Genomic DNA, 24,307 nt, shown 5'->3' on the forward strand with positions numbered 1-24,307 from the left:
GATATGACCATGCCCACTAAAGCATGACTTGAAGTGCCTCATCTACACAGTTTGTAAGTACCTCCAGGGTTGGTGACTCCACCACAGGGCAGCCTCTTCCAACACCTAACTACTCTCTGGGGAAAGAAATTGTTCCTCATGTCTAAACCTCCCCTGGTGCAGCTTGTGGCCATTTCTTCTGGTCCTGTCATTATTTACTTGAGAGAAGAGACCAGCACCCACCTCCCTACAACCTCCTTTCACATATTTGTTGAGAGCAACCAGGTCTCCTCTCAGCCTCCTCTTCTCAAAACTAAACAAACCCAGATCCCTCAGCCTCTCCTCACAGGAATGGTTCTCCAGAACCTTCACCAGCTTGGCTCCCCTTTTCTGAACTCACTCCAGCACCCCAAAGTCTTTCTTCTAGTGGGGGGCCCAGAACTGGACACAGGACTCAAGATACACTCAGAACTCCTGTACTCAGCACCATCACTTCCCTTCTGTTGGCCACAATTTTCCTGATACGAGCCAGGATGCTGCTGGCTTTCTTGGCCACCTGGACACACTGCTGGTGGTCCTGGCATTACCCAGCCACAGGGATGAAGCTTTGGTGACTGCTCATCAGCAGGGAAGGACATAATATTGCTGAGAAATCTGCTGCCCCATGATGGGTGTTTTACAGCAGATGAACCAGCTCGAAACAGGAATTGTTTTAAAATCTGGCATCTGCTTGAAAAATGCAAACAGAGCAAGCCCTGAAAAGAGATCCTGCAGGGGACAGGACAAAGAACCATCACAGAGGGGCTTTCAGTGGTTTGATGGATAATTTCCAAGCCTGTCTCACCTCACAGGAGGATTCAGCATGGCCAATTCAGGCTTCTAATGCATCGAGGCTGGTATCCCACTGCCAGCCATGACCCAGATCTGCTCCTCTGCAGTAACCCAGAGGCTGGGGCAGCACAGCCTGGAGGACTCAGAGTATTCCTCCCTTCCCCTCATGCTGATCAGCCCCCAGGCTGATGAGAGCTCCCTGGCCTTATGCTTTCCCATGTGTTTCTCAGCTTGACTGCCCTATTTGCAATGCTAATTTGAGATGAGAGATGCTGTTTGAAGAAAGGGCTTTGTTCTCCCAGTCCAGACCTGGCCTGCAGCAGGGTCAGACTTTACCTCTCCTACACAACAGAGTCCCTGCAGGCTCCAGGGCATCACTGCTCACGAGCAGCAGCAGTGGGTTGAGATTTTTCACCCAAAAATCTCACTCTGGGGATGAGAAGCAGCCGTTGTCATCCCAGGAACAGATCTGATTTCCCCACTGCACTCCCATCCCTCTTTGTCTCCTTGCAGCCGAAGCACCTGGCACCCTCTGCCAAACCCAGCATTTGGGTGACAAAGGGGATAGATTTCCTGCTCAATCCCTGCAGCGGGGTGCCTGAGGCCCCCAGGGTCGTGCTGTGGTTATAACACTTACAATATTCATGATGGCCAGGATGTACTGCTCGATGTCCCTCCTCCCGTGGTACCCCACCATCATTTTGTCGGCCACCACCAGGGTCTCCACGTAGCGCTCGGTGCTGACAGATCTCTTCAGGGGCAGCTGTCCCCGCTGGCTGTGGTTGCCCGATGGCTTCAGAGGGGAGGGCTTCAGAGTCCTCAGCCACCAGTGCCTCCCTTTCCAGGGCTTCTCATCTAAGGAGGGAAAGGGATTTTTTCTCTCGCAACCCCGCAGAGGGGAGGAGGTGGACAGGGTGAGCCTGGTTTCAGGGAAGCAGAAGCCTTTGTGAGGCTCTTGATGCACCAACCACAGACCCAGCAAATGTCTCCACTGCCTCTGGATCTGCTGAGCACTTCCTACAGCAGCTCAGGGCTGTCCCTGTGCCTGCCCTCACAGAGTCGGGTGGTTGGAAAAAGCCTTCAGTATCCATCAAGTCAGCACTGCCAAGGCCCCCATGTCCCTCAGCACCATCTCCAGGGCTTTGAAATCCCTCCAGGCATGGAGAATGCACCCTGGGCAGCCTGGACCAGGGCCTGACAGCCTTTTCTGTGAATAAATTCTTCCTAATAACCACTAAACCTCCCCTAATGGCACAACTTAAGGCCATTACCTCTAGTCCTATCCCTTGAAGGATACCTTTGTTGAACAAACTGATCTCCACTTCTTTACAGCCTCCTTTAAGGTGGTTGTGGAGGGGATGCCTCCTGCCCTCTTCCTGCCCAGATGCTGCCTGCAGAGGTGTCTGCCCATCCCACACCCCTCACTGCCACTGTCACAGTGTGGGCCAGTGTGGATTTAGAAACTACACAGCCATCATCTGAAAATAAAGCCATTGCAGATCATTTCCTCTTTCCTTCTCCCACCAGGACCTGAATTTAGGATTTGGCTTTCCTTCCACAGAACTGGCTGTAGTCTCCAAAATAGCAGCAGGTTTGTAGGACTTTGCTCGAGGCTTCTGTTCCTACTGACCCACCCTAGAGATGTCCCCAGCAGGGCCATCAGGTCCAAACTGCAGCTTGGAAGCCACTACAAGACAGCAGAGCTGTCTGGGACAGGAGGAGCCAGGATGCTGGTAGGCTGGAGACACTCAGAGCCTGCTCAGAGCAGGCTGGCAGTGTCCCAGTGTCTCCAGATGCTCCATTTCTTCCAGCAGTGACTTATCCAGCCAAGTGTCACCACTGGGGCACTGGATGAACACCCTGAAGTGACACACAAACCTTCTGGGAGCAACAGGGAACAATTCTGCTTTTGCATCCACAAACCCTCATCCATAAAACACGAGCTGGCATCTCCTCTCATCCTGATGGAGCCAGGGGGAGCCTCTGCAAACTGAGGGAGCAGCATCCTGCATGCTGGCAACATTTTGGGTAGATGGAGCAACTTGGCACATGCATAAGGGCTGGGGAATCCAGGCAGGCTGAGGGACATGGCCTGACTGCTAGCAAGGATGAGAAGGGGACATGGGAAGGGGCCAGGACAGACCCGTGGGAGTCCTTTAGGAGGCAAATGGGGTAGATGTGCAGTTGCCAGTCTCTATAAAGATGCCCCAGAGCTTGCTGAGAGCAACCAGATCCCACATCCCACTCTCCACCCCACAGAGCATCCTCCCACCTGGAATCTAACAGCAGCAGACATATCTCAACGTGGACACAATCTTCAAACCCAAAGACAACTCTGCTGAGCAGGCCTAAGCCTAAGCTACGATTTCTCCATTTCTTGTAAACTGGCCAAATCTGGGAGGATTTTTCTCAAGAACAATAAAGGTCAATTTTTTCTCTTTCTTTTTCATGCTCTATTTACAAATTTAAAAGCCCTGCTGCAAAGAAGAGAGTACAAGAGCTCTCCAAAGACCCAGCCACCAGCTTAACAGGGGTAAAACTCCATACAGAAAACTTTCTTGACCTCAGGAGATCCATTTGGTTCTTTGCCATACAGAGCACTCTGGATATTCAAAGCCTGCTCTACCAGGACTCTCCCAGCCTGCTCTGGGGTGGGTTGAGGGTGGGTACAGATACCTAGCACACCACAGGCTGCATCCATGTGTGGGTACTGCAGAGATGATCTCTTGTAGACGACGTGGGGGCTGCCCCTGCCCTCGCTCCCTGCGCTGATGTTGGCTCCCGGGCTCAGCGGCTCGATGAAATATTCCTCCTCATCCGCCACTATCACCCCATGCTGCAGAAGGAAAGAGACAGGAGGCAATAAAAGAGGCAGAGAGAGGACTGGGTGACATACCAGTGGCTTTTTGTCATGAGCTTTCTGAGGACGAAGCACTGAATTTCTGGGGCCTGACAAATACTTCGGAGAACGCGAAGGAATCCTTCATTTACGCACAAACGCTGAACTGGAAGAACCTACAGACCAGAGAAAACCAAGCCAGATGGTCATGAATGCCTTGGGACATCTGTGTTCACTAAAGTCCTCTGGAAATGATGGTCTTTTCTCGCAAAATTATGAATAAGTTGTTTCCTATTCCACCCACTCAGTCTAACTGAGAGCTGTCTGAGGGATCCTAAATACCATTCCTTCAAACAGCAGCACAACTGAGATCAACCTCCTGTATGATCAACCCCATTGGAGAACCTTCAAGAGCAGCTCAGGGTCACTACCAGCAGCTGGAAACTTGGGCAGAGAACTGCAGGGCAGTGTAGATACTCAGAGGCTTTTGAGAAACACTGAATCTTTAAAACCTGAAGTCTGTTTAGCAGTGAAACAACCAGCAGGAGCCACAACCTTCCTCTGCAGCCTGAAACTTGGCATGTGCCACGTAGGCATCATTGCCACTGTTACACCTCTGGCTGACCACCTCAGCCAGATCTTGTTTCTGCTCCCACATTTGCTTTTTTTGTTGTTCTCCCATTTTCTATTCTTTGACTGAGTCCCAGCTGTAAGCCCAGACTTTGCTCCCTGCAAGTGGACCCTCGTGAGACAGTGAGGGCAGGGAAGGGGCAGAGCCCAGCAGGATGAACAGCCAAATCCACTGGGTGCTTGCAGGATCTCTCCTCTGCAGCTGGTCCTACCCTCTTAGCAATCTTTCCCTCCACTTAAAAGGTCTGAGCAACCTAAAACACAGGTAGAGGCTCCACTGTTGTAACAACTCCTGGCACTGAATCTCAATTAAGTCCAAAAAATATGGGTGTGCTGTTACCTGAACTTTACCAGCAAGCAACTGAGGAACTGAAACAGGTCTGACATTGCTCAAGTAGGACAAGAAGTATCCCAAAAGCCAAAGACCCCATTACCTGGCTGTCCTCTTGCTCCCTGAACACAAGAATAGCTTTGGGTGTAGAGAAACCCCCAGCCTGCCACCAGCTCTGCTCTGGTGTTGTCCCTGGGACATCAGAGCACTTTCCCAGCTCCCCTCTCCACAATGAGGCCAGCAGCCCTGATCTGCCAGGATGAGGAGAGGGGATGCAGGGCTCTGCCAAACATCCCAAGGTCCTTGCATGGAAGGTACCACCTCTGTAGAAACAGCATTGGGGCTGGGGGCTGGGGGGGGGAGAAATTCTCTGGGGTGGAGGAGAACTCTTTGGGGGCAGGGGAGAACATCTCTGGGGTGTGAGAGAACTTCTCTGGGGTGGGGGAGAACATCTCTGGGGTGGGGGAGAACTTCTCTGGGGTGGGGGAGAACATCTCTGGGGTGGGGGAGAACATCTCTGGGGTGGATGCTGCTTTTGCCCCTCTCCCTCCCTCCCACGAAAGCTGAATTGGGGCAGTGTGTGCGGTGAAGTCCCCATCTCCTGAGTGCCGGGGGATTTCCTCCTGCACTGGGCTCTGTTGCTCTTGGCTCAGCTCCACCTTTTCAAACACAAGTGAGGTACTGTGAGGTGAGCCTGGCCAGGGCTCTGGCAGGAAGCCAAGTGTCGGGCTGTGAAGCCAGCTGGCTGCTGGCTTTGTGGGATGGGGGGAAGGAGGGGCAGAGCAGCACGAGAGGAGAGCACGTCCTGCCCTAAACCCCTGTCCTGATGGAAAAGGGACATTCTTACTCAAACCCATCACCTCTGCAGAGGATGAGCCCCATGGCTGGTTGGGCACCCTTCAGCTTGGCCCTCAGAGGAGGCTGAGAACTGCCCCACTGCTGACCCCAAAGCAGTGCCTGAGGTCCAAGCACTAGATGTGACCCCAGCCTGTTGAAAGGGGGTGGCAAGAGGCCCTTGGAGAGATCCCTGTGGTTTGTGGGGGAGCTAAACTGGATATCCTGCCTATGATTCACCCAGGTCATCTGCAGAGCAGGGATGGTTTATGCTATGTGTTTATAACCACACTTCAGAAGAGCAGAGCCACATGCTGCAGCTCAGCTCCTCCACCTCCTCCTCTGTCCACACAACCTTAGCCTCAGCATGGGGCCATCTGCTTTGCTCCAAGCAATTCACAGTCATGCTGACTTCAGGAGGGCTTTTCAGGCAAAAGAGCAATTTCAGCACAGGCACATGGGGCTGAAAACCTGGCCTTTAAACTGTCTTTTGATCAGCTCAGACACAAGAGGCAGAACAGTAGCATTCCTCTCCTAAAGCTGCTTCCTCCTCACTGTGATTTTCTGGTGGAGGACGTGGGTCATTGGGATCTCGTGCAGCTGAGGATGAAACACAACTTTGCTTAATACAGAGATTTCAGGTCCTGGCCAGGCTGAGGAGAAGCTGCCCAGGCTGTTCCCTGCAGGCTCCAGCTGCTCCCTGCTTGGCCCTGCTGGCAGCTCCCAGCTCCCTGTGTTTTGGGAAAAGGACAATTTAGCCCTTTCCTGCCGACAACTTCAGCCTGGGTGTCTTTGCCTCTGCTCAGCCCAAAATGCAGCACACTATGCCCTCCATGCATGGGGTGAGCCCTGCTGCCTGCCTGCCCTCAGGCCCAGGTGATGGTGGCCAGGAAGATGAGTTAATGGGAGCATTCCCAGATATTGGCAGTCCAGAGCTGGGGTGACAGAAGGTGTTGTGGGTGTCTGGAGACAAAGAGGTTTGCAACAGTGCATGTTGCATACACAGAAATTGCTTAGGGGTGTGCAAGCTTGAGGGCAGGAGGATGGCTTGGGGCTTGTTACCCATTTTCACAGCTCTGTGTTGGACATTTCTGCAAATGCAATCATCCCATTCCCTCCTTTTCATGCACGTCTCACCCCAAAACCAGAACCTGGTCCCTGTGCCCATTCAACAACTCAACACACAACGCCCTTCACACCACCAGTGAGTCAGGTCTGCTCCAACCTGGGCCACCATGGGCAGTCCCCACTAAGCACACGTCAGCATGGACATGAAACTTGAGCCCTCAGTACTGGAGACTTCCTTCTGCCCCTTCCTGTCCCCTCCAAGGGACTGATGCCATCCCCGAGGGGAGCACACTGCAGTGGAGGGATGGCACCAGTGGATCAGCAGTTTCTGACCAGCCACAGCCTTACGATGTGTCTTCTCCAGCAACACGTACAGCTTCCCCTCTGCCAGCTAAAAAAGACACCAGACTCCTCTTGTCCAAATTCCTGACCCTATTATCCTCACTAACCCAGACGACATCCTCCCCCCTCCTTCCTGATGTCCGTAGCTCTTGAGTGCAGAAGGACAGAGTTCAGGAAAAGGAGAAGTTGTTGGATGACCCTCTGTCCCTCCTTGTGCCTGGCTGCACTTTCCTCCAGACAGCCCCTTGTATCTCTCCAGAGCTAAACACAGCCTCTGGACTAAATTATCCCAGCACAAGAATTGCCAGTCCATTGCTTGCCCTGGACTTGCTGCCCTCTGAGGTCAGTGCCAGATCCCTTTTGAGCCAGCAGCAGCCAGCTCACCCTTCAATGCTTTTGTGAACACCAGTAAATCATCCAGGACTTGAGCAGAGATCCCAACTCTAAACAAAGGGCTAACAAGGGAACCGAGAGTTTATGCAGCTCTGATTTTTGGCTGTGAGATAGAAACATTAGACTTTATGATATAATGAGTCAGATTCTCATTTCTGTTAATAACCCACAGCACTGTTCTGGCACTGTGATTTAGCAATAAATCAAACATGAATTCATTCCCATTTGGAAGCTCTTCCACTCTGCCAGAATACTTCTCAGAGGTGGGGCCTTAGCATAAATATGAATCTGGCCTACAGAGTCTTTTTCTACATGTTACCCCTCCAAGGGAGACATCATCCTTGGGATTTGCTAGCAGGGTATGTTTGCTCCATCCCTCTATCTGGCAGGTCATGAAATGTGCTTTATGAGCCAGAAGTATCAGAAGAAAAAAAAAAAAATCACAGAAAAATAAGGATGGAATTCCTTAATCTATTCCCAGTGCTGGAAGAGCTAATGAATCATACCTGGAATATTTTTGAGAGGCATTTGTCTGGCCTGTTCTTAAAGATCTCCAATGATGCAGAGGCCACGTACTCTCCAAGAAATCTAGTCCAGAGCTCAGATTTCCTTACCACTAATGTCTCCCATTTCTTACTGATATTTAAGGCCATGATCACCAGTCCCAGCTGTTAGGACATGCAAAATCATTCCCACCCTCTTTGCAGCAGCCTCACTGTTTTTGAGGAATGCCATCCCGTGTCCTCTTTACCTTCCTCTTTTTCATACTGGAAAACTGACTGTTTCAGTTTTTCCCCCAGAAGTCACTTTTTTAAGCTCTGAACCTGGACAGAAATGACTGGGAACCCCAGGAATGTCTGGGGAATTGTTGTAAGGATCTGAATGCACTTCTGATGTTCCTGGTTGTGCTGTGAAATTCCTGCTCCTCCTGGACTTCTCCCTCACATGCAAAACATTTCTTTTGCTGTTGCTGTTGGGAATGGAGGAAAGAGTTCTGGGAGAGCCAGAATAATGGTCTAGAGCTGGGATTATCCCATTCCAATTAAGACCAACGGAAAAATGATCTGACTTTGGCAGAACTTGAGCTACAAGTGAAACACAGCTCATCAGCTGCAGATATAAGGAAGCAATGTGGCCTCCTTCACCCTCCCTCAGCTGACTTTTGAAACCAGTGGGCAATATTCTAGCTTAACACCAACCCTGTGCCTTTTCCCACCTCCCACAGATCCACCTGCTGGGACCTCTCCAGCAAAGTCAGAGAGGCTGCAATCAGCTCTGCTTTCTGGGCAGCTCTAGCTGCCCTTTGGCTGGGCAAAACACAGAGACTCACCAGTCCATTGCAGTTGCTGATGGCGACCTTTGAGCTGAGGTACTGATCCTGCAAGTGGCCTGCATAGTGGCAGTCCTCGTGGAAATGGTGCTGCCAGTCCATGCCATCTCCCTTCCAGTACTCGACAGTGAAGTGCTCAGCCAGCAGGTTGGAGTGCAGGGTCAGGTTGAGGAGGAACTGGGTCCGATGGGCAGAGACTTTGTAGAAAACCTGCTGCTCGGATGGCTCGTAGGGCAAGGAGCCCAAACTGCGCCGAGGCCGCTGCTTCAGCTGGCTCCTCCTCACATCAAAGGTGAGGAAGTCCCCATTTTGGTCCACTTGGATGGGGAATGCAATTTCATAGTGATCGAGGCTGGAGAGGAACTCCTCTGGGGGAGGAAAGCAAACACAGGAGGAGTGACATTCTGCAAAGAGAGTCAGGAGCCAACAACCCGTGACTTCAGCGCTGAGCCATGGGCAGGCAAGGCAGAGGGACGGGGTCCTGACACAGGGGGACTGCTCTGCCCAGGACCCTTGGGGGATCCCCAGAGACCTTCAGCTCACAGAGGTGTGGGGTAGCACACCTTGAGCCTATGGACTGTTGTCTTCTTCCTCTGCAGGCGATGGAGAGAAACAGAGCAGGCCAAGGGGCCGCCTGGGATGCCCAAATTCCAGCGCTGGACCCAGACAGTGGAGTCTCTCCATCTCCACTGGGCAGAGAGACTCCAGGTTGTGCAGACTCACACTCTGTGGTCTGAAGGGTTATTTTAACCCAGGTCCTTTCAGTACCAAAACTAGCAATAAGGTCTTTTAAAAATGAGACAGAACACACCTTGGGTTGGCACTGTCTCAGGAGAAAATGGTCTCACTAAGGAATTGTGAGGTTCTTCAGAACATCTACAGCTGCACATGGACCTGCTAACTCTGCTTTGACAGCTCACCCAAGAGCAGCAGCCTCCTGATCACAGCTACACGAGTCCATTACATGCTGGCCATCTACCCCAGAGACACAAAGACAATGTCCTTGCAATGCCAATCTTGCCATCAAAACAGAAAACAAAAAGGGTAACCAGAATTCCCCAGCTGTGCTGAAGAGGCAGCAAAAAGTCACACATCCCCATTTCCCAGCCACATCTCTATCTATGACACCATCCTGCCTTCCCAGCTCTTTATCCTATCAGCCTGGCTTAGCACCTTCTCTTGGAGCACTTGTGTTTCTGAGCCACTTAGGAAATGTGCTCTGACAAGGTCAGTGGCCAAACCCTCTGCCAATGCCCACACAGAAACACAACACTTTGGGCTGTCACAGGAACAGGCACGCTGCAACCTCAACAAAAATTTCTCATTTTCCAGGCAGAATGTCACAGGGACTGGATCTGACCAGAGCTCCAGCCCCCAGTAGCAGAGCCTTCAGCAGAAGCTGTAAAATGCCATGGACAGGACAGGAGAGCTTCCCCCCTCACAGTGTGTTCTGAACCCTGTGTGGCTGGAGGCTTTCTCATGGACTGGGAGATAATTTGCCCTCTTTTCACTCTGGAAGATTCTTAATTCTGCTTTCTGCATCCTATTTGCAGTTGTTTCCCAAGCAAACAGAAGGGGCCAGGCTGCTCCAGGGTGGCTGCATTTTGCCTGCCTCCCCAGCACCCATTTTCAAAGCCTTTCCAGACGTCATAACTTTGGATTCCAAATTACACTCGTAACACATGGCAGTGCTGGAAAGTTTCCTTTTCCTTTAGTGTGTTTTCCAGTGTGGGAGCCTGACAGTGGTTTCCTTGGCCACTGGGAATGGGACAGTCCTCCCCACCAGCTGGGTTTAGGGGTTAGCTCCCATCTTTCCAAACCATAAGCATTTCTGGCACCACTCCTGTGCCTCGACAAGCCAGAAATAATGATTAGGTTTTTTAACTTCCTGTGCTCCAGCTTCTCCTGCATCCCAGAGCCTTGAGTGTGATGCAGCAGGCAAACAAGAGTGATTATTTGCACTTAAGCAATGACCTCAGGCTTGGAAAAATTTGCTATCGGAAGTGCCTTGTTTTTCTTTTTCCCTCTCTGCAGTCCACGTGGGCTTGCAAAATAATGAATCAGGAGTTCTGTGCACACAGTAGCTAAAAAGGGCCTGGGACCCTGGGCTGCAGCCTCTAACCATCACCTGTGAGCTACATTCAGGAGAAAAAATGTGTCCAAAGCTTGGGGGTGAGGTGGTGTGGGAGAACCTGCTTTTGCTGTAGAGCTGTGCATCCTCTCAGGGACATCACTCTGGAAACTGAGGCACAGGAAGAAAGACTGAAGAGCAGTGCCCTGCATCACATGAGTGTTTTAGGAAATGATGTTTTAGGGTAGGGATGCCACTAATGGAAAAAAAATTTAAGAGTTTCAACAGAAGGAAGAAGCCAGTGTTCTTGTCCAGTGTTGCAGCTGTCCCCTTCCTCTCCTCTGCAAATCTAAAAGATTAGATCAGACCCTGAGAGATTAGGATCTTTTTTAGTCCCTAACCCTGTGTACTCCATTCAACATCACAGATGTCCCCTAATTCCCTCTGCCTTGGCCATGCTCCCCACACTACAGACCACACCAGGAGCTTCCAACAGGAGGAGCAGCACCATATGGCCTTTCCTTCCTTCCCTTCAGAAAAGGCTCCATGTGCCCTCTGCCCCTCAGCCACTTCAGGCTGTATTAATAGATGTTGGCCTGAAATGTGCAGTGCTGCACCCATTCCCATCAGAAGGGTTTGACCTGATGATAAGAAGCCTGGTGTTTCCAGAGAGCTGTCAAACTGCTTCAGAAGAGATGCTATAAAAAGCTTTTCTCAAGGAAAAACTACCTATGGCTGCATGGGACACACTGGGCACACCTGAAGGACCCCAGACCTCCCAGGAGAGGACAAGGGAGAAAGCTGGGAAGCAGGATTGGGGTGCAGGGATCAGGTGCCTCACGTTTGGTGGAAAGGGCTCATTCACCCATGGGGATGGCAGGGAAAGGGCAGAGAGGAGGCAGAGGGTGAGCTGAACAAAAAGAAGAGAGAGAAGGTGAAAGTGGAGGAGGGAGGATTTTATTCCATCCTTGTATGCTCCTTCCATTGCCTCTCTCATTACAGAGCTACTTGGAGGATGGAAAGGAAGCAGATGTTTGCTCTGGTCTTGTCACCAAAGAGGAGCTCCAGATGCAGCCCAGACAAGATTCCTAGAGGATGGTTGTGGAAAATGCTATGGGATCTCATGGCTTCAGGCTGCCCTGGAATCCTGGCAGTCTCATTATGTCCTCCCTCCAAAAGGGATGTTGGCTTAGAGTCAGGAGCAGCAAGATTACCTTCACCTAACATTCAATAAACCAGGGAATGTCTAAGAATCTATCACTGTAATTATACCAAGGTGCTAGCAGAAAATTTCCTTGTGATTAAAAACCATTCAGCAATGGTGAGAATATACTGAATCCTTGGTCAGTTGTTTCAGCTGCTGGTCCTGGAAAACTGCAGCCTGAGCATACACTTTACATCTGAAACTTGTTCCATCTCTGCTGGCCTGAAGAGACCTTCAGTGCTGGGCTGCTCTTCCCCACAAAGATAATTACATTTTATGAATGATACCTTCATCTCCCTCCTGCATAAAACAAATAAACTGATCTGGAGTCATGCACACGGGGCACGTGAATCCTGCTCCACAGCTGACTGGAGCAAGTCATTTGGTCCAAATCAGGGGCTTGTTGAAACCCCTGGCAGTTATTCTCCAGCTGATAAGAGGAGATAACAGCATTTCACCCTCTCAAAAGGGTGCTGGGAGGATTACACACTGGCTATCTCAGCAGCGTGGTGAAGAGAAGTGTTGAGCAACTTCAGCCTGGTGCCCACCACTCTGGATGCAAGGAGCCTAAAAAAGTGCTCTGACAGCAAGAGGGCCCCAGGGGCAGCCTGACCCTTGGGTCTGGGGAGGAGAGAGGCTTTGGTGCCCAGCTTGGTGCTCACACAGCACCATGCTCCAGCAACACCACGGGCTGAGACTCATCCCCCAAACCTGCTCCGGGGAAACCATCATCCAGGAGAGCACAAGTGCCTTAACACATTGCTTTGGTGAGCCCTTGGGTCTGGAGCAAGGTGTATCAGGAAATGGTGTGGGCACTCGGGAGGATTTGAGCTGCTGTGAGGCAGGATGAGGGCAACCCGGCAGCAAAGTCCTTGTCAGATGTCAGAGCATCCTTGTGCTGCAAGCAGGGGTATAGATGGAGGGAGGTGTGACCTGATGGACATGGGAGGCCCAGAACAGCCACCCCAGGCATTGCCAGAGGCTTTGGTGAAAAGGACCAAAAACCCTGTTGGTTTCAGGTTCAAGAAAATCTGCCCAGCACTCAGCCCTGCGTCTGCCTGCCTCTCATCTCAGCAGTGCCCCACCTTTAGCAAGGAGATGGTGCTCAGACCTAGGATGGTGTGTGGCTTTCAGTTGCTTTTGTTCCTCTTTCCAGTTCTGTTTGACAACCCAGCCCCTGAGCAGCAGAACCAGAGCTTGAGAGCACTTTCCCCAGCCTGGGGACACGGCAGACTCTGGCTCTGCTGTGATTCAGCGGGGCACATGCAGGGTTTCAGGATTTTATAGCTGTGTGAGTACACTGCTGAGGTTTTTAACACCTTGCACAGATAAATATCAAACTTGGGAGTTTCTTCCTGCCTCTCGTGCCCGATGGGAGTGTTCATATTGCCTCTTTAGAAAGTATTAAGCAATTTAACCCCTCTGTCCCCTGCCTGTGCTGTACTTGCACTCCGGGCTGGGTGCAAGGCAGCCCACCTCACTTTCCAGTCCCTTCCCTCCTAACCTGGAACTAAGCCACGTAGAAAAGGCACAAATCTATTACAAGAGACCAACGTTTTGCTTCTCTTGCACTGACTTCCATGTATAGCTCCATATTTAAACCCAAGACCCCTAGAGCCCCCCAGACACACCAGGCAGGTACAAAGTGCTGGCGCCTGAGCAGCTTTGAGCATTTTCTAACGTAGAGAAAATGTGGATGGACTGAATTTGCTCCTCCAGCAGCACAGATCCATCCAGATCCAGCTGTGCAGAGGATCTGCAGGCTCCAGCAGAGACCTTGGTCCCTGCAGGCACAGGGATGGCTGGCAGGCTGGCTGCACACTCTCCTCCTAACAAAGCCTCCATTCATCCCAGGATGTGCCGTGCTGCCCCAGTGTCAGGAGAGCTTCCTCTATTGCTCCCACATCTCCTTCAGCTTTCTGAGCCTCTACGTGCTCTCACCCCACAGCTCTGAATCCTGCAGCAAGTCAAGGAGCAAAGCACATCCCTTCCCTGGGAGGCCGAGGGAAAACACAAGGAGCAAAGCACATCCCTTCCCTGGGAGGCTGAGGGAAAACACCTGCAGATTCAGCACAGCCAGCAGAGTTTGGGGTATCTCCACCTCCTCCCCAGCACAACATTTCCCTAACATTAAGGCCAGCATTAGGGTTTCTGCCAGCAGTGGAGTGGTGGGTGGGTCCAGCCCCCCTCCCCGTGGTGATCCCTACCTTGAGACTGGAACGTGTAACCCGGGGTGCTGCAGAGAGCTGCAGTGAAGGTGACAGTCCAAGTGAGAAGCCTCCAAGCTATTGCCATGGTTGGTGATGTTGGTCTCACTGCAGGGAGTGTTGTGCCAGCTGAAAGGGCACTGTCCCAACATCTCTCTCCCTCGGCCACCGCTTATGTCGAGACAGGAGTCCTCAGTCCCTCTGCAGGCATCCTTGGGGATGGTGGTGCCTGGGCCACAGTGGGGTCACCATGGGCTAATGGGAACTGCAGGCTCTTGGTGGCATCACCCCTGTGGAGGAGAGGGTGGGGATGAGCCAACGGGAGAGACAGAAGGGGGGAAGCAAAGGATGGAGAAGAAGGACAGTGAGGGAGCAAATGGTGGGCAGGGTGGTGGAGGAAAGCCCAATCTTGGAAAAGGGAAGAGTGAGATGGAAAGAAAGAAAAAAAGAAGGGGAGGAAAGGATGGGAGGGAAATTCAAATGCAATTAACCACATCGGTTCACAGCATCAGAAAGTGGTATTATCCTTCTACAGGGACACTGCACCCCTGGGTGCAAACTCTGCTCCCAGTGCAGCCCTGCAGTGCTCTGACAGCAGCACTAAAGGGCTGGTATATACCTTATACCAGAGGAAAGGAGTTCAGAATAAATGGGAACCCTTTGTTCCATGGTAATTGACCAAACCGTTACCTGATCTCCTAAAGGAGAGAATGAAATAAAAGTATTAGTGGGGGGGTAGTGAGCAGCAGACATCCTCTCAACTCTGGTTCCCCAGGCTTTAAAATACACTTTAATGATTGTCAATGGACTGAGAGAAGCACACTTACTCTCTGAGCATAATGGCTAAACCTAAAAAAGTGGCTGAAAACAAAGGACCCATTCAATGAACTCACCCTTACCCTCAGCTCTATCCACAAAGGGATCGTGAGATTCCAATTGTATTTGTTATTTAAAATGATTTGCTAATTGCTTCAGTGAAAGCTTTTTGGCTTGCAGATAATTTCCACTCAGTCTGAGGCAATTATACAAAACTCACATAGTGCTGGAGAGCTGCATAAGGGCTGTGGTTTCTGCTTCCATCCAGCCACCAGATGACGTATGTAATGAACAGGGCACATACCTGACTACTGCCCAGAGAATCCCAAATATCTGAATGGTGATGCTCTACTCCAGGAAATATCTGAATCCCAAATATCTGAACCACGGTGGCTTTGCTTGGGCAAATATAGAATCATGGAAGCATGGCTGGAAATGACATTCAAGATCATCGAGTCCAATTGTCACTCCTACACCACCTTAACCACTAAGTCATCTCCCAAAGCACCAGCCCACCCATTTTTTTAACACTGAAGGTGTGAAGGGATGGCAACTCCACCACCTCCCTGGGCAACCTGCTCCAATGCTACACCACTCTTTCAGTGAAGAAATTCTTCCTCATGTCTGTCAGAACCTCCCCTGGTGCAACTTGAACCCTATCACTGGTCACTGGGGGGAAGAGGCCAACACCCACCTCCCTACAGCCTCTCCTGTTAGGGAAGTTGTAGAGGGCAATAAGATCTCCCCTCAACCTCCTCTTTTCCAGGCTGAGCAGCCCCAGTTCCTTCAGGCTCTCTGAAAATATCTGAATCCCAAATACCTGCACAGGGATGCTGTGCCTGCAGCAAAATGCAGAGGTACAGACACAAACATACTGAAGCTGGACTTCAGACAAGAGACACAGCAATGGCTCCTGGAGCAGGAATTCTTCTGCCCTCTTCCACAAGGATGTTGAGATCAGCACCGTGGGTCCATGAGGCAACGTCCACCTGGTGACAGCATCCTCTGCAGTGTCACCCCCCAGCTGTGGGGCAGAGAGGTCAGAGCCAGGGTCACAGCAACACGGGGCCAGGGGCTGGGGATGCTGTGAGCTGCTCTGTGGGAAGGGAACTGGGAAAGGCAGAAGGGGAAACAAAAGCTGGGTGTGCTGTGGCTCTCTCCTAAGTCAGCATTTTTCAGCATCTATTAAAGCTTGAGATTCCAGCTTTTAAATCCTGTTATGGCTCCAAGGTCTGCGGACAGAAAGCTGCTCAGCTGAAGTGTATTTTCTCCTGGGCTTCACACGAATTTTGCTTGTTTTCCAGCTGTTGAACCCACTCCCTCAAGGCTGTGTTTAGTTCCCATCCTTCATTTCTCCACAACCCTGAGCTGCAGCAGTCATATTGGTGCCCTTGTCTCCCCTCTGCCCTTCCCCTTCAGTCCTAGCTCCTCGGCATTCCCTGGAAAAGGGGCCAGGAGGGAGCTACAGGCGCCAAGACCCCCCCAAAGCCCTGACCCTGAGGGAAGGAGCCACCTTTGGAGCAGCACAAGTCAGGAATTACAGCTGCAAAATTCCCGTAAAGAGGGATGGGGGAAGGGCTCAGCTTCCATTCCTCCACACACACACAGCAAGGAAAACCCTGGCCCCTTCCCTTCACTTCCCAGACCCCCAGGAGCCCATCCCGAGCAAGGGAAGGAGCCGGCACAAGGAGGAGAGAGCTGGAGGGGCAGAAGCTCGGCAGCTGCTTCAAGACGTGTAAAACTTTTCCACAATCTCACTTTGCAGCTTTTGCTTTCTGAGCCCGAGGAGCCGGGGACAGCACCGGGGACAGCAGGAGATGGGGTCTCATGGGGAGGCCCAGGGTGACCCCTCCGGTCCCGTGCCTCCCCTCGCTTGGGTCGATTCCGATTTGCTCCTTCCCGAGGAATTTGTTGTCCTTGGCAGGAGCCCCACGAACCGGGGACGCTCCCTGTGCCAAGGTGGCTTTTGCCGCATGAACCCGCGGGCTGGGGACGAGGGGAGAGGGGGACAGGATGCTACCGGAACCGGGGGTGGTGGATTCAAGGTCACCTCTTCCCGACACCAAAAAACCCCAGGAGAAGCAAGGGGCTGGGGAAGGGGCTTAAAAATCAAGCTGGATGGAATAAAGCAAAAAGAGAAAAAAAAAAGGGGGGGGGGAAAAAAAAAAGGAAAGGGGAAAGGAAAGGAAAGGAAAGGAAAGAGGAAAGGAAAGGAAAGGAAAGGAAAGGAAAGGAAAGGAAAGGAAAGGAAAGGAAAGGAAAGGAAAGGAAAGGAAAGGAAAGGAAAGGAAAGGAAAGGAAAGGAAAGGAAAGGAAAGGAAAGGAAAGGAAAGGAAAGGAAAGGAAAGGAAAGGAAAGGAAAGGAAAGGAAAGGAAAGGAAAGGAAGAGAAGAGAAGAGAAGAGAAGAGAAGAGAAGAGAAGAGAAGAGAAGAGAAGAGAAGAGAAGAGAAGAGAAGAGAAGAGAAGAGAAGAGAAAAGAAAAAGAAAAGAAAAGAAAAGAAAAGAAAAGAAAAGAAAAGAAAAGAAAAGAAAAGAAAAGAAAAGAAAAGAAAAGAAAAGAAAAGAAAAGAAAAGAAAAGAAAAGAAAAGAAAAGAAAAGAAAGGAAAAGAAAAGAAAAGAAAAAAGAAAACCAGATGACAACTGTTACTAATTTCAACATCGGGGCTGCAGACAGAATTCCCTGAAAGCCCCGGCTTTTTGGCCAGAAAGGCAACTTTATGGGAAGGTAATAGGAAGCAGATGGGCTCTGCTCAGGGCCAAGAGGAAGGTTCAAGGTGCCTCCTAGTGCAGAGAAGAGGAATTTAACTGCTTTTAAAGATGCAGGGCCAGCAGCTTCCAGGTTTCTCATCCAACTTTTGCAAATTAGGAGCTCAGGTGTCCTTTTCCCCTTTTTGAGAGAGAAATAAATACAAACACGGATTTCTACTTCCAGCCTTTCCCTCTGGGAGGAAATAGTTGGAACTCACCCCCCCAGATCCCAGCCCTTCCACCAACACCTTCCACCCCATGCCTGGGAGCTGCTCCCTGCAGCCACCCTGCTTCACCCCTAACCCCTAACATTGCTGGGCTGGGCACCAATGAACAACTGAAAGTCACCAGCCCTCCAAGTTACTTCTTTTTTCTTTTGTAAAACAGGGTACAGGCATTTCATAACCATGCCAGGGTTATTGTTAGGCCATGTCCCACAGCTTGGACAGCTTTGTCCTCCTGCCAACGGGGAGCAGAGCTTCAGACCCCATAGGGCAGCACCTGCAAATCCAGCATCATAGACATTCCTGCTCCTCCATCCACCCCAGCTTCCAGGAATGGGCAATGTCACCCAGTCACTAGCCTAGCAAGAAATCAGAGTTCAGCTCTTACAACCAGGCATGGACAGGGCTTGTTTGTTCCCAGTCCAAGGGGGACAGACATCTCCTTGCTCTCCACACCACCAGCTCTCCCATCTCCTCTGGCCTCTTCTGCTTGTTTGCAACATAAGGGGGTGAAGGGAAGGGCAATGAGGGACAAGAAAAGCCACAAACAACACTCCTGCTTCCCCTCCTTGAAACCCCTCCCAAATCACTTCTCACCATTCCTCCCTCTTTCTCACCCCTTGGGCTCCCTGTACCCCAGGGGATGGCACAGGCAGGTCCCCTGCCCCAGGATGACAGCGGGGGGAGAGCTGTCAGACCCCTCCTCCCCGGGGGCTGTGGGTGTTTCATGCATGAGCAGACACCACCCCAGCTCCCAACAGGTTCCTGCAGGTTCCTGAGGACAGAGAAAACAGTGCTGCTCCCCCCGGCCATGCTGCACCTCCTGGTGAGAGGCCAAGGCAGGTGGTGAGTTTGTGGGTGGATGCAAAACTTCCCTGAGACCTCCCCAGTTTGCAAGAAGAGACCGTCCTGATATTCCCAACAAAATATTTGGCTGGGCTGCCAAGCTGAAAACATGCTGAGTTGCTAACGGCAGAAGTCTTTTTGCAGCCCTCCTGCCAGCATGACAGGACTTCTACTGGGAAGTCGTTTCTCAGCTCCTGAGAAACATTGTGGGTTAAAACCAGAAAAAAAAAAAATGAGCATTAAGCAGCTCACTGCTAGGAGCATCAGCTGCAGAGTGCAAAAAATGGGTTAAAGTCACAGGTCTGCAGAACAGAAAACAAGAGCTTGAACCTTAATCTGCTTTGCTGCTCCAAGCCTGGCCTCTCCTGGGGCACAGCAAGCAAGGAATTAGAAACACGTAGTTATCACTGCTCACCAGAAAACAGCAGCCTCCAGCCAGGGGATGGAAACTGCCTGAGCTGCTCTACAGCAACCTTTCAGGATTCCCTCACCATCCCCCTGCTTGTTGCTGTTATCAAGCCCACACTGGAGAAAGACCAAGGGGTTTTTTGCCTTTCCTTTTCTTGCTGGCACCCACCAGGGTGGAACCTGCAGCCCTCCTGACTTCCAAGGGCTGTTTGACCTCAGCCTCGGAGCAGTGCTTGGCACAGCCCGGAACTCCAGGGTCACACTTTGGAGTTTGCTCAGAGGAGAGATTCTGCTTTACACGGAAAATAAGATCCCACCCTGTCCAAGGGGGCTTCCCAGCAATGTGGGAAATCCAGGCTGATGCCATCAGTCTGAACCCCAGAGTCAAGGGGTCCAAGCCAGGGTGTTTCCCCCCCCCCCCCAGCACCCTCCCAGTGAGCAGGGGACACCCCACTGGGACCACCAGCTCCCTCTCTGGGTCCTGCTGTGCTCCAGCCAGTCACACCCTCCATCCCTTTGTACAAGCTTCACAGGGGTTTGGGCTCCCTCCAGTACTGTGTGGGAGTATTTTTTTTCTTAAAAAAAAAAAACAAAAAAACAAAAAAACCCAAACAACAACAACAAAAAAAAAATCCCCAAACACAAAACACAAGAATTGCTTTACAGTCAACTCTATTCCATGCAATCTCGGGGAGGAAAAGACTGAATTACCCCCTTGCTCCTCTCCACAACCCTGCAGGATCTTGAATTTCACCAGCAAAGGGGCAAAAGGAACCCTCAGCAAAGCGTGGGCATAGGAATGGAGCTGGGAGCTCTCTCCAGCACTGCCTGCTTGGCTTTCTGGAAATCCTATCTCCCTGTTACATAAGGATCTGGCCCTATCTGGAAAGCTGGGGTCACTGCATTTCTCCAAGTGTGGTAAAATGCTCGGAGGTCCTCAAGAGGAAAGCATGAGGAGTGCCAGCTCCTATCAGTGTCAGGGAGGGGTGCTCAGCACCGGGCAGCATGAGCCCCAGGGCTGAGCCCAAATCTTGCTGCTAGAGCAGAAAACTTCAGCCAGATGCAACTCAGTGCTCTCAGCCTTGGGCTTCTTTTCTGTTAAGGAGATGGCTCCACCACACAGGTCCACTTTCAGACAAGCCTTATGCAATAGTTTGGAGCTGCTCCATGTGACCCAGACTTGCTGGCCCCGGGCCACCACTCTCCTTGCTGGCTTCAGCCATGCACAAAACAGCAGCATTAAAGAGGAGCAGGGAGTCATTAACAGAAACTTCATCTCACCTACCACCCACTGCCCCTGCCAACTGCTCACACTCATCACACGTGTGAGCTGTCAACCACAGGGATGCAGAGCAGTGTGTGGTGTGTGGCTTTGCAGGAGGATACACACCGTCCATACAAGGACAAGAAGAGGATCCAAAAGAGGACACACAGTACCTGCAGGATGGGCCCTGTTCAGCACCCACCTTCCTCTCTGCACACCGCGATCCCTCTGGATACACCACGCACAAATGTTGGGTTTATATCTGGCATCTCCTTGTCTGAGTGACCACCTCCACAAACCTGCCTCTGTGCAGGTTGGGCTCCCTCTCTCCTGTGCTCCACACCAGCAGCTCCCTCCCCATCTTCCAACCTCAGCACGGAGCAAGCAGCACGGTTCTGCTGTGCTGGAGAGCCAGGAAAATGCCCGGGGCTGTGGGACCATCCTGGAGCACTCAGGCCTCTGAGCAGGCAGGGCTGGAAACACAGCCCCGAGCAGACACCCCCAGCCCCAGTCCCAAGCCCCAGTCCCAGTCCAAGTCCCAGTTTCAGCCCCAGTCCCAGTCCCAGTCCCGGGCACCAGCCCCAGCCCCATTCCCAGCCCCATTCCCATTCCCAGCTCCAGCCCCAGCCCCGGGCACCAGCCCCAGCCCCATTCCCAGCCCCAGTCCCAGTCCCAGTCCCAGTCCCAGCCCCGGGCACCAGTCCCAGCCCCAGTCCCAGTCCCAGCCCTGCAGCACTCCCGGTGCTTACACAACGCAGCAACAAAAGGCACCAAGCCCTGGGGCTGCATTCAGACAAACACCCTCCTGTGCCAGCACTGAGCTCCACACCTGCCTCACCACCACCCCAGCAGGGATCAGCTGTGACTCCCAGTTCAGGCAGTTAACACCTTTTTTAGAGTTCGAGCTTACAAAGACCTGGTCACAGCTCACACACCAAGTGTGGCACCAGAAATTTGACTCCCTTGTCAACCTGGCCTTAGGAGGAGACCATCCCACACACACAGAATCATAGAATCATAGAAGTGTCAGGACTGGAATGGACCTTAAGGATCCCCCAGTTCCAACCCCCCTTCCATGTGCAGGGACACCTCCCACCAGATCAGGTGTCTCAGAGCCCCATCCAGGGGGCTTAAAAACTTCCAGGGAAGGGGCTCCCACCACCTCTCCAGGCAACCTGTGCCAGGGTCTCACCACCCTCATGGTGAAGAATCTCCCTGATGTCTAATCTGAATCTCCCTACCTCTGTCCCTGTGCTGGGACAGAGACATGTCTGCTCACCAGACTGGAGGTGCAGTGATAGGGAGGAGAAGCCCCATTGCAGCCCCTCTCATTATCACCTGGGCACCCTTGTGCAGTCTGAAGGGAGAGACAAGAGAACCCCACTGATGTTCCCAAGAGAAGCATCAGAAGTGACTCCTGTTACCCAGACAGGAGCACAGCAGCTCCTTCTACCACCACCCCAGCACAGCAGTGACAAACACTACACCCAGCAGTGACAAACACTACACCCAGCAGTAACAAACACTACACCCAGCAGTGACACTGTCCTGGAGAGGGGAAGAGACCCATGGCACTGCCTCCAGCCCCTGATGCTGATCTGCTTCTGCCAGACTGAGGCTGGAAGGGACTCAAGGGGATCTCTGGGCTCACCTCACTGTCAGGACAGGGTTACCTTTGACATGAGATCAGGTTTAGATCACAGCCCCCATGTGGGAGTCACATACAGAAGTGGCACGGAAGAAAGGCAGTGAAAAGTCAGAAAGGCAGCAGAGTCAGTTTGGACCAGGCTGTCCTCCCAGTGAATCAAAAACTTGTCCTCTTGGAGCTGCATCGTGGTGACACAGAGAAAGAGAGAGGAGCCCTGGCTGGCCAAAGATGGGGCTTGTTCTGACCCACTCTACCTGCCCTGCTCCCAGGACCAGGACCCCTCTCCTGCAGCCATGCAGGCAGCCCCCAGCCCCCCTGGACAAAACCACACAGCCCAGCTTCTGCCTCTGCCCTCAGCCTCTCCCCTGCCAAAGCCTCCCTGCCAGCAGGTGAATGCTGCTGCCTTCATCTCACAGCAAAAGAGCTGTGAAAAAAAGCAAAGCAAGACAGGCAGAGCAGGGATTTGGCAGCAGGCAGTTTGTGCACAGGGTCCCCTCCCTGTCACCCTTTGTGCAAAGCAGCAGGGACCATGACACTGAGCACCCACAGACCCCAAGTCACTTTACCAAACCAGAACGTGCCAGGGGAGCTCTGCAGCTGAATGAAGCCTTGCAGAGGGGTAGGGACACCCTCCAGCCCTTACAGAGCTGGAAGATCTGCAGATTGTTTCCAGGCTCCCTTAAGCACAGCTCCATCAGATCCGCTCTGCAGAGACTTTTTTATGGGCCTTTTTTCCCCTCCCTGCAGGTTCTCTGTTCACATAAACATGTGGCCCAGATGGTTTGGATTTGATGGGCTATGGCAGGGTGCAACAGAGAAAATGTGGACTCTTAGGAAGCATGTGGAGCTTCCTAAGGAGGAAGCTGCAGCCCACCAAGGCCACCAAGTACCTTTCTCTGTGCCCAGCTGTGGAGGAGCTGCCTTTGTTCATGGCCAGGAAATGAAGAGTTGCTAAACCCAGCAGGACTGAACTCATCATTTGCACTGTGGTTTTTGACCAAAGCCACTTCAGGGTGAAGTCTTGGTCCAGTTGAGGTCAGTGCCACAACTCCCACAGCAAGAGGCCAGGATTTCACCTGCGTGTTCATCTCAGCTGAGACCAACATTTTTGAATGTCTGAGTTCAGAAGGATTTGTAGGACTGGCACAAGAATAATTTTAACACAGTTTCCCTTTAAATAATTAAGCTGGGATGGAGAAGTAGGAAAGAGCAGTGGTGGACTGGGATGATAAACCAAAGTGAAAGGATGCTGAATAGATATGGCACACAGAACCCAAGCACTCTTTTCCCAGCCTAGGAGAAAGCAGAAGGTAGGAGAGCAGCAGCATCAGAGCAGCTGGATGGAGACCCTGCACTGAACACTGATGTTGCTCCACTGGACTCAGATGGAGCATATAAAATATTCTGGCAGTTTCTCAGTGGAGAATCTCCCTGGTCTTGAACTGGATACAGACCTAACTGAAGGCCCTCACAGGAAAATCTGCTTTGATGGTGTCCCTTTAAAACCTCCTTCAGTGCTGAAAAATGAGTCTGCATCCCAGCTGATGGCTCTCCACGTTTCTCACTCCCCAATCACTGCATGAGAACCAATCTGCTTACAGATTCCCAGGAAATATCTGCAACTACTCTCCCTGCAAACATTTCCTATGGTAGTGGGATTAATCAAAGATCTTTTTGACTTGCCTATCTTCAGCACATCTGAGCTGACATCACCCAAAACACCAGTGACTTGTTTCTCAAAACTTGACAAATTTGGTTCCCATTCTGTTTGGTTTAAGTTCATTTGTGTTAACTTGAGATCTAGGCAGGACAGGACATGACAAACACATCCTGTGGAGATTCTGGCTTAAAATGAACTGGAATTGGCGACCAGAATTTGCTGGAAACTTGGCAAGAAAAATGGTCTTTGGAGTTGGGGGGTCCAAATAAGCTTTAGATAAATGCTTGAAAAGCACCTCCTGGGTGGGCCTGATGCAACCTGTGCTGGGAAGCCTTCCTTGGAGCTGCTCCTCAGGGCAGCTGAGCCCAGGCTATCTCTGGAGCAGGGCTTCATCCAGTGATAAGCAGAGTCACTCCTCCTGAAACCACCTCTGGGTGGCCTTGAACCATGGGAGCTCACAGAGCTCACATTACAGGTTTGCATCTTGGCCCTTAAAAGGCCTCCCAGGGGATGAGCAGCCCCTGGTTATGTTGAGCAAGCATTACCTTCCCTCAGGGCTACACTTCACCCCATCAGCATCTTATCGGGGTCTTTCTCTGCCAAAGGAAACAGTTCAGCCCCCAAAGTTTTCT

General features: G+C 51.7%; 1 protein-coding gene across 2 annotated transcripts in view; it reads right to left on the minus strand.

Moving 5' to 3' along the window:
- The window catches only part of LOC139788031 (A disintegrin and metalloproteinase with thrombospondin motifs 10-like), a 55,265-nt gene that overhangs the window by 29,031 nt on the left and 1,927 nt on the right, over nucleotides 1-24,307 (minus strand). The window contains exons 2-5 of one of the 2 annotated variants that reach the window (XM_071727547.1): nucleotides 14,060-14,349; nucleotides 8,578-8,945; nucleotides 3,487-3,646; nucleotides 1,448-1,665 (exon numbers count right to left, since the gene is read on the minus strand). In XM_071727547.1, coding sequence (XP_071583648.1) covers nucleotides 1,448-1,665; nucleotides 3,487-3,646; nucleotides 8,578-8,945; nucleotides 14,060-14,147 — 834 coding nt within the window. In that variant the 5' untranslated portion in view covers nucleotides 14,148-14,349. Of the gene's footprint in view, nucleotides 1-1,447; nucleotides 1,666-3,486; nucleotides 3,647-8,577; nucleotides 8,946-14,059; nucleotides 14,350-24,307 lie in introns of those variants that run through there. The other variant, XM_071727548.1, reaches the window with a different exon arrangement.

The sequence above is a fragment of the Heliangelus exortis genome, chromosome 28, assembly GCF_036169615.1.
Source record: "Heliangelus exortis chromosome 28, bHelExo1.hap1, whole genome shotgun sequence".
NCBI classification, from domain to species: Eukaryota; Metazoa; Chordata; class Aves; order Apodiformes; family Trochilidae; genus Heliangelus; species Heliangelus exortis.